General features: G+C 49.1%; 1 protein-coding gene across 1 annotated transcript in view; it reads left to right on the top strand.

The window, feature by feature from the left end:
• LOC103804395 (protein FAM168A-like) overlaps positions 1-4,026 on the top strand; it is a gene marked incomplete at its 5' end in the record, with an annotated part of 15,758 nt that extends 11,732 nt beyond the window's left edge. The window contains 3 exons of the mRNA XM_009077008.1: positions 443-617; positions 2,237-2,367; positions 3,936-4,026. Coding sequence (XP_009075256.1) covers positions 443-617; positions 2,237-2,349 — 288 coding nt within the window. The remainder of the gene's footprint in view (positions 1-442; positions 618-2,236; positions 2,368-3,935) is intronic.
• Positions 4,027-10,530: the final 6,504 nt, after the last annotated feature.

Here is a 10,530-nt window from a genome sequence, read left to right on the forward strand (position 1 = left end):
CTGGAAGGTGCTATGAGGTCTCCACACAGCCTTCTCCAGGCTGAACAGCCTCAACCCTTTCAGCCTATCCTTATAGGAAGGGTGCTCCAGTCATCTTATCAACTTTGTGGTCTCTTCTGGACTTGCTCCAAGAGTTCCATATCCTTCTGCTGTTGAGGACACCAGAACTGTGTGCAGTACTCCAGGTGGCCTCTCACCAGAGCAGAGTACAGGGTGGGGAATCGCTTCCTTCAACCTGCTGCCCACAATCCTGTGGATGCAACCCAGGACTCGATTGGTTTCTGGGCTGTGAGTGCACACTGCAGGTCACATTCAGTTGGTCATCACCTATCACCCCCAAGTCCTTCTCCCAGGAGCTGCTCTCAATGACTCATGGAGTTGTTTAGGTTGGAAAAGCACTGTCAGGCTATGGAATGATGGTGGTTCTCCCCTTCTCCAACAGGGAGCTTATTACACCCAACCAGTGTACGCGGCACAGCCCCATGTCATCCACCACACCACGGTGGTCCAACCCAACAGTATCCCATCGGCCATCTATCCGGCCCCGGTGGCTGCGCCCAGGACCAACGGAGTGGCCATGGGCATGGTCGCTGGCACCACCATGGCCATGTCAGCAGGTAAGGACCAAAGTCTTTCCATGCTTTAAGCCTTGGTTTCATCTCCTGGCTGGGATGTATCCAGCCAACCTGTGCAGGAGACTTGTTCTGGATGAAAGGTTCTCTGTGCATCTAATGTGCTGCCTCAGCCTTGCAGGGTATGCCTGGCAAGGGGCTGCAGGAGCACTTAGCACACAAATTAATTGTGGCTTTACCTGGTTTGGCTTGCTGGTTACTGCTCTCTGTAGGCAAAAATCCATGGATTTGCCCCAGATACCGATCTGACTCGGCCAAGGAGACCTGTGGTTTGGCTCTCTCTAAGGAGATGCACTTTTGCATCCTTAAATCTTCTTTCCTCTGTTTGTTCCATAAGGAGAGAGATAACCAGGTTTTTCCATCTCAAATAGTTGTATTTCTCGCCTCAAGTTCCTTTTTTTAGGACACTTATGGTCTTGATTTTGTTTGATGAAGTGAACTAGGTTTGTCCCTCTCCAAATAGTTGTATTTCTCTCCTCAAGCTCCTTTTTTTAGAACACTTATGGTCTTGGTTTTGGTTGGTTTATCTAGCCCAATTCCTCTCCATTTTACATGCAGGATTCCTTCTAACTGCAATTAATTGACAGCACATTAAGTAAGGATTTATTTTTTTTCCAAGGCCTGTATTTCTCTCATTAACAATTCTTAGGATTGTATATTGAATTATGCCAAGAAATGCATCATTCATCCTTTTGCATCTGCATTAGCTGTGAAATAAGGCTCTGTTCTGGGACACAATCCCTGGTGCAAGCAGAGATATTGCAGCCTGGGTGTGACAAGAACCACTCTGAGAGATTTACTGTTGCTTGTGCTGAGAAGTGGATAAATGGAATTAATGCACGTGGGATGGCTTAGAATTTCATTAACAGCATTTGGAGAGAAACCCAGAGACTGAGAATTTCCTTTGAGCACCAGTTCCTCCCAGAACAGAGCAGTCCAGGGCTGTATTCTCTCTCCCTATCTCTGCTGAAGGCACTGTGCAAATTCCAATCTGAATTCCCTCTGTGTGCCAGCTGTGGACTGAAAAGAGAGGCTGCACCAGGCAGTGCCTCCCCTTCATGTCTGGAAGAGGATCACTCCTGCTGCATCCCAAGGCTCTGTGGGTATCAGTGAAGCAAAAGACCTCTCCCTTGGGAGATGAGTGGCAAAGCTCATCTTAATTTTTCCTTGAAGACCTGTTGGGGTTTTTTTCCTCACTTCCCTTTGCATCCCTCATCTCTTCCAGTTTGGTCCTTAGATGTTTCAGATCTCTGCAGTGATTTGCTGTTGCAATTTAGCCCAATGCCTTTAGCAGGTAGGAAGTGACAGCAGGTTGGTAGCTAGCTTTAGGGACAAGGAAAACTGGGGAAGAAAACCCAGGAAAACCCTTAACAATATGAGTTAAGGGCCAAAAGAAGCATGGAAAATATGCTGGAGCTCCATGTGGATTTACTCCATTCGTGATGCTGGTGGATACCAACCACATGAGTCCAGCAGCTTGGATTCAGGGCTCATGGGCAGAATAATTTGGGAGGATGGAAGAGGAACAAGGCTGTGCCTGCCTCAGGCACCACTTCCCTGAGGGAGCTCTCCTCCTTGACAACTGTTTCCCCACTCTGTTGTAGGAACCTTGTTGACCACCCCACAACACACTGCCATCGGAGCACATCCCGTTTCCGTGCCAACGTACAGGGCTCAAGGAACCCCCACCTACAGCTATGTACCTCCACACTGGTAAACCCACTGGCCAAGTCATGTAAGTGCTGCCTGGGCAGGCCTTGCTCTGCCCTTCTCCATGAATTAGCCACTGAGCACTGCCACTGCTGCTCCCCTTCCTCCAAAGCTGCTGAATCCCTCTAGCTAGGAGGTGCTCTGACTCCAGAAGAGCCATTTAGCACTGCAGCTGTCCCAGGGATTGACCTCAGGTCTTGCTGCTTGGTGTATGCAAGGCTTTATCAGTGACCTCAGTGGCATCAAGCTGCTCTAAGCATGGTTAGGCTTTATGAGGGTGGAAATGTTCATGCTTTAAGGTTTTGGATGCATTAAGCTCCTTCTTAGAACCATGATTTGGGTTGGAAAGAACCTTAAAGATCATCTGCCATAGGCAGGGACACCTTCCACTAGACCAGGTTGCTCCAACCTGTCCTTGAACCCTCCCAGGGATGGGGCAGTCACAGCTGCTCTGGGCAACTTGTGCCAGTGCCTCACCACCCTAACAGGGAAGAATTTCTTCCCAGTATCCCATCTGTATTCCCTGCCCTCTGGCAGTGGGAAGCCATTCCCCCTTGTCCTATCTCTGCATTTCCTAACAAAGAGTCCCTTCCCATATTTATATCACTGGAACATGGTGTTTTTCCCTGCTGAAACATGCTGGGAGATCATCCTGTTCCTTAGCCCCCGGATTGCGTGCGACTGACTCCATGTTCCTGTTATCCTCAGCTTCCCAGAAATCCCAGTTGCTCCTTTGTGCATGTTCCTGGAGCCCCTGGTCCATCATGCCCAATTAACAGGCAGCAGTGTTGATGGGAACACATGATGCTGCCCAGGGAGGCAGTGTAGACCTCCTCCAGCGAGGCAGTAGCTGAAATCTTTCCTTGCCACATGCATTAGGCTGGCCTCATCCTATCTTCTTTGGTGACAAATTGGTGTGCAATTAGCAGAGAGCATCCTCTCTGCATGTTTTTAATCCTCTGCATTGGATACCACCAGTGAGCTGCTGCTTCCACAGCTCCCTGCCCAGGGAATTGCCTGTGGGCAGCGTGAGGTATAGTGAAATTCCACATCACACAGAATCAATCAGGTTGGAAAAGCCCTCTGAGATCATAAAGTCCAGCCTGTGATACCACTATGTCAACCAGACTGTGGCACCAAGTGCCACATCTAGTCTTTTCTTAAGCATCTCCAAGGATGGTGACTCCACCACCTCCCTAGGCAGCACATTCTAGTGTCTAATCACCCTTTCTGGGAAGAAATTCCTCCTAATGGAGGTGCAGCTTGAGACTATGTCCTCTCATCCTGTCATTAGTTCCCTGGGAGAAGAGCCTGACCCCCACCTGCCTACAACCTCCTGTCATGTAGAGAGTGAGAAGGTTGCCCCTGAACCTCCTCTTCTCCAGGCTAAACACTCCCACTTCCCTCAGCCTCTCCTCATAGGACTTGTGTTCCAGACCTTCTGGAACCCTTCCAGAACTTGTGTCTCAGCCCTTTCCCCAGTATGGATCAGCTGTGGGTGGTGTGGGTTGCAGAGAAGAGGAGAACAGCCCTGTCAGATCCTCCTCCACTTGCTTCTGACTCCTTGTTTTTCACCTGTTTTCTCTCTTCCAGATCCGGAGTCCAACATTGTATGCAACTACACAAGTCTTACATGGGTGCTGTGGCCTCTGGCCTGCAGCATCTCGTCTGTTTGCAAGAACAAGAAAAACAAGTGCAAGGGTCACTTTATGCATTCTTTAGTGGTTTTTGTAAAAGCTGCTTTTTCTAATCTTCTGCCTCTTTGATTTTCCCCCATTCCCCTTCCTCCTCCTCCCACATCAACTGTGTAACACACATACTGACACTGAGCAATAGTAAAGTTCTCTTCTTTGGTCCTCTCATCTGCAAGCTCAGAATCTTCACTTTTCCAGTCTTGCCCAGCTGAGTGGTGCAAAGATCTCCCACTTCTTGTTCGTTTGGGTTCTTTTTGTTCTCTTTCTGTTGTCGTTGTTGTTGACAAGAGCCTAGATTTTGTTTTGGCTAGTCAGAGTGGTTGATGTTCAGGGTACTATGTGACAAGCACAGCGCTGGTAGGCTTCTTCCCATTTGGGTTGGGTATTTTTAGTTGAAGAATATAAATTATTCAATCTTCCATAACATATTACAAGAAAATTGGTGTCTTCCAGATAGCTGTTGTGATAGATTATAAATGCATCATCTGCAGTGGAATTCTGAACTCATCCCTTCTTTTTGTAGGAGTAAGAGAATAGAAATATCATTAGCAACATAATACTTGTCTTAGGAAGTACAAGGGCTGGTCACCAGCAGGTCTTTGGTCTGCTTTTTCCAACTGGGCAAAGGGATCTTGGGTGGTGGGAAGAGAGCAACAGAGAGACACGTGCCCTGGTGGCATCTTGCACCTCTTGGGATAATGAGATGCTCCTCATCAGCCATAGCCTGGGGTTGTGTGAGAGGGAAGGCAGCTCCTTCCTTGCATGGCTGCTGATTGCAGGCAGAGATGTGCCAGACAGCTGTTGAAGGAAGCAAGGAGATGTCCAAAAGTTGGGCTGAAGAGCTTCTCCATATCCAAGGATTGGTCTGAAGAGCTTCTCCAGGTCCAAGGGTTGGGCTAAAGAGCTTCTCCAGGTTATGGTGGTTTGGGAAAAGAGGGTGTCAGGCTGATGGAGATGAGTCTTCGTGGCAGGGCAAGGGGAAAGATGGGTGGCTTCACCTTACACTCAATAGCAGGGCTGAAACCTAGCCACACTGCCTCCGTGGTAGTTGAGGTGTCCCCTTCCCATTCTTTGGGCTCCAAGACTTCCAGAAGCAATGTTCATCCAAGCACAAATAGCAGCACCACATAGAGAGGACAGAGAGGGGGATGATGTCTGGCTGCTCTGCCTAGCGAGTGGGAAGAGATGGGGGAAAGAGGAAGCAATAGCAATAAACATGACTTCTTCCTCATGGGAAGGCACCTGGGAAAAAGTGAGAGCAGGGAAAGTGAGCCAGAACTGGACATGGACCAGGATGGAGGGCAACAGCATGTAGAGGCTGTGAACATCAGGGTCATTTCGGGGCGGTTTGGCTTACCTGTGGACATGAAGCTGGTGACATCCCACCTAGGGGTGTCCAAGTAGAGCAATAAGTTGTCTCGAGGGCAGCAGAGAGAGTTTGTATTTGCAGACAATGCTTGTGGCCAGTTTGTTTTTAGTTTCTTACCACTAAACTTGGCAGAGAAACGACGTTTTCCTTACTTGTTTTCCAAGGCAAAAACCTGGTTGGGTTTGATCTTTCCTTCAAGGTGCCAAAAGAGTTCCATGCACCCAAAGGTCTGTTTGCAGCTCTCACATCTCTTGGGCTCCAAGGTTGGAGCAATGGACCAAATCCAGAGCCTTTAGAGAGGTCAGGTTAGGAGCTGTGGATGGGAATCCCTCACAGCACTGCCTGTCATGGGTTTCCAACCCATGTGTGGTGTTGAGTCAGTGCTGTTGGTTACTCTGCTTTGGGTGTGCCTGGATGACCTCCTCATGGAGGTGAGGGCAGTGGAGACCAGCACTGGAGGGTCACCTTGACCAGGACATGGTGGTGTAGAGATCAGGCTGGAGGATCTTTGAGAAGATCAAGGTGATCTATTGTTGGCACCTGGTTGAGACCTCCTTGCTCTTGGGGGTGTCTGCCAGCTTGGCTTCTGCTGCCATTGAGAGGAGCTACTGGAGCTCCTTCCCTTGAGCATAGGCCAAATGCGGAGAAACAAGCTTAGTGGGGACCCAAGAGGACTTTTCCTACCACTGGTTGGTCCCAGGTAGTTTGTCAGGTTGGGTGTTGGCATCAGAAAATCTAGAGTAAAGCTCTAGTTGCCCTCCCCAAATTCAAGGGGAACAAAGTGGGTGAAGACTGGACACCAGTGCTGTGGGGTGGGGTAGCTACACCCTTTGGGTTGCACTTGGAGTTTGTATAAAGAAAGGAGAAGGAAAAGAGCAAATATTGAGAGGGTTGTCCTGTTCAGCTTGGCAAAGCCTAGGGTTGGCATGTAAAGAGCTATGGGATGTTTGGAAATAACATTCCTACCTTGTCTTTCCACTGTTGTAGCACACTGCAGTTAAACCTGGGCCAACAAAACCCCCAGTAGATTGTAGAAATTGAAGACCTCTCAGATACCCTTTTTTCCCCTCTTGCTTTTGACTCTGTGTGATGTATCAGGAGCTGTCTATCAGTGTTGAGTAAGCTCTGCCTAAGGTAGTGGCACTGTGATTTGCAGGGTCCAATGAGCTTTGTGATCAGAGCCCAAGCTCTGCAGAGGACTCTCCCAGCAGACACCATCCCACCACGGCCACCCTTCACCACTTTAGAAATGACGCTGAAACTCTGGTCCGTGTGTAGCAAGGAGATGTTGGTTTTCCTCCTGAAAGAAAACTAAAGGTTGGGGAGAAAGCTTCAGGAGTTGAGCGTGGAAGATCCCTCAGTGTTCCCACTAATGAGATCTGACATGAGGCAGTTGGGTTTTGTTTCTTGGATCAGCAGCAGATACAGTGCTCCTCATCCTGTTATAATACTCAGCCAAGGTGTGGAGAGGTGAAATATTTGCTATCTGTTGGGCCAGAGGCTTTAGTGGGAACATGTGGTAACCAGTGTTGGGTTTAGGCTTGGGCCACTGCATTGCACCAGTACCACCACATAGCTTTGGAGCCACCACATGGCTCCAGGCTTGGGTAGCTCCTTCCTAAGGTGGCTTCATGGGGCTGTGGTGGTGGGGAGATGCTTCCTGCCAGCATGTGTGGATGTGGGGCTTGATGCCCTCCAGCTCATGCTGGCAGTGACCTGCAGCCCTGTCCCCTTCCCTGTGGAGTGACATGCTTTTATTCAGATAGATGGAAGAGAAACCCATGATCCCAATCCCTTTGCTTGGTCAAGTGATGGCTTAAGTGAAGGTCCTGGGGAGGTCACAGCCAGGTGGAGGCTCCTTTGTGGGGGGACACTGATGTGGGCCACCTGGTTGTCACATAGTTCACTCCAGCAAAGCTTTGCTGATGTTGGTGTAAGAAAAAGGTTTCCCAAGATGAAGGATCACACTGGGCATTAGCAGGGAAGAGCAGGAAGGGTTAAAGCATCCTTAGCAGCCAGGAAAGTGTCTGAGATGAAAATTCCAGGTCAAGAGGAAGGAAAATAACCCTCAAACCATTAACCCGTCGCTGCCATTAGCTTTGCTTTCAAACGTAAGTTGCATTGCAAAATATTTTTTGGGAAATAAGCATTTTAGCAGTGGTGGTGACCCCCCAACCCCTGGGAACCCCTTGGAGCCTGAACCCACCATGCCTCCAAGTGGCTGAACCCTCCAGGCAAGGATTTGCTCCTGGATTTTTATGGATAATTACCCAATTCAGCTGTTTGGCAGTTTCAGGATGTAATTACCACGAAGCGTTATTTAAGAGTTTGTTTTAATGTTGGATGTGCAGAGGATCAGCTTTTCCCCAGCATCCTGATGAATATGGCCCTTCCCAGAGCCCTCTCCACCCTGTTTGCCATCCCCTCCCTCTCCTCCTGCATCTCCACAGGGAATTTGGGGTGCTGTGGTTCCCCGCTGGAGGGTTTGAAGTCAGATCTTGCTTTTTTAGGGGGCAAAAAACCACATTTGAGGCTTTATTTTTGATAGGAAAAATCCAACCAGCCAACAATAGCAATAAGGGCCAGTGGATGTCCATAAATCTAGGGGGTTTTGGGTTGTTCTTTTTTGAATTGTCCATATTTTCAGGCCCTCCAACTATCCCCAAAGCGTGGTGACCCTCTGCCCATGTTCCCTTGGCTTTGCCATGAGCACCAGGATGACTCCTGAGTCCATCAGTAGGATCAGCCTCCAAGTATTCCCTGCCTTGTGCTAGCATTCCCATAAGGAAAAGATAAGGAAAATAAAGCTTGCCATGGAGCTTGGGAGGGAGGAGAGCTTGGAAAAGGCTTGGAACAAAGTTTGGAAAAGAGCTTGGAAAGGTGGCACTTAGGGATTCTCCAGGAATGGGGTGAAATAACCTGTTGTGGGGATGTTTGTAAAGCAGGAAGAGCAAAATAGGTGCTTTAAGGGCAGCAATTCCCATTTGGAAAGGCTCCATTGTGCTGTTTTTAAGGAAGAATCTTGATGCAACATGGCCATCTGCAGCCTCACTGCCTCCTCCTGCAAGGATGGAGCTGGGGGTTTCCTAGGGAAAAGGGGAGTCAGGGTCAGGGTCAGGATTTGGAGGGTGGGAAGGAAAAATGAGACAGTGGAGTGCAGGATTGCATCCAATCCCTCCCATTCCCATGGCATAGAGTAAATCCCTGCCAGGCTCTTCCCATGGAATTCATTTTTAAGTCATTTTGACCACCAGAGCAGCTCATTTTTAAATATTATTAGACCTCTTAAACAAAAATAAATAATAATAAACCCAAACCAACCAAAAACTCCCCAAAAATGTAAACCCAAGAGCAACCATGTCTTCCACATCCAAGTCCCAAAGGTGTGTAGGGACCATAGCCTTGAACTGCTGCCCCAGAGGGTCCCACAGCCTCACTTTGTCCATCTGAGGTGGAAATTTGGGGTTATTTTCCTGTTTGTTTTCTGTTCTGGTTTTGGTTCTGAAGATCAGGTTGTGATCTCCTTGATGGATTTCAGCCAAGAGTTTGTAACTGTACAATATTTACTGTAAGATGTAGAACATTGGATAACTATGGAAGTGTTTCCAAAAAAACCATTAAATAAATAAATAAAAGAGCCCAAGAGGCTTTTGGTGGTTGTTTTTTTTTGGCAGAGTGATGTGGTGGAGAAGTGAACAGGATTGGCCATAAACCCAGTTCTAGGTTGACGGTGGAGCTTGGTGGTCTCTAGCCCAACCTTGGGTGGGTTGTCCCAAATGATCCCAACATGGCCAAGCCAACGTGATCCTATAGAAACAGTTCCTATGGAAAGTGGTGTGGTGGAGAAGTGAACAGGATCGGCCCTTAAGCCCAGTTCTAGGTTGATGATGGATCTTGACAGTCTCCAACCCAACCTTGGGTGGGTTGTCCCAAATGATCCCAACATGGCCAAGCCAACGTGATGCTATAGAAACAGCTCCTATGGAAAGTGAAGTGTGTGATCTTCATGGTGAGCATCACCACCATGTTCTCCTGGGCTGGTTGAGGATTTGGCTAGAGGATGGATAGATGCAGGAGCCCAGCTTTGCCCAGAGCAATCCATGCCCCTGTTGGGTTGTTGGTAGGGTAGGAGATGTCCCATTATCCAGTGACTTGTCATTTTCATGCCATGCTAGGCACTGGCACCTGGTGATGCAGGGAAATCAAGAGCTCGTGATGGTCCTGGAGAGGCTTCAGTTCAACAGACCCAGAAGGTGACCATGAAATGACATCCTGGCTGCAGAATGTCCTCTGTGCTTCCAGTGGAGCTGTGCTGCGGTGTCACAGTTCCCAGAGATGATGTCCATCAGGCCACCACACCGTGGTCACCACCACTAGCATCACAGCTTCCAGAGATGACCTCCACCAGGCCACCACACTGCGGCCACCACCACCAGCAGCATCACAGCTCCTGGAGATGTTGTCCATCAGGCCATCACCAGACCTCAGGGATAGGGAATCCGTCCCATTAGCTGGGCAAGATGTTGGATTTGCTGTGCTGCCAGTGGACACCTTGGTGGCAGGAGCAAAAGCCAAGTTGCCACCTCCAACACTTCATGGCTCCAAGCAGGACTGGCTTTCACACAAGGCCCAGTGTCCTCCATCCCCTCCATGGGGTCTTTGTGGGTGTCACTGGCCCCCTGAGGCAGTTCCCAGACCAGGTGCCAGCTGTGGAGGACAAGGGATGGACCACAGATGAGGCTGGATTGGGCCCTTTGCACCACCTAAGGTGGCAAGAGCCACTTGGTGTCACTCATCCATAGTGTCTGTCACTACAGACAGGGACATGCCATGTTGGAGGGGAACTCCTGCTAAGGACAGTCACCTAGCTTGTTCACACAGCCCCCAGTGTCCTCACCCACAGCAGCTGGTTGAATCATAGAATCAACCAGGTTGGAAGAGACATCAAAGACCATCGAGTCCAACCCTACCATCATTACTAGACCATGGCACTAAGTGCCACATCCAGTCTCATCTTGAAAACCTCCAGGGATGGTGAATCCACCACCTCCCCAGGCAGCCCATCCCAATGCCTAAAATGTGCTGGTTTGGGCTGAAGTAGAGTTAATTTTCTTCACAGTGGCTA

The sequence above is a fragment of the Acanthisitta chloris genome, unplaced genomic scaffold (assembly GCF_000695815.1).
Source record: "Acanthisitta chloris isolate BGI_N310 unplaced genomic scaffold, ASM69581v1 scaffold8016, whole genome shotgun sequence".
NCBI lineage: Eukaryota > Metazoa > Chordata > Aves > Passeriformes > Acanthisittidae > Acanthisitta > Acanthisitta chloris.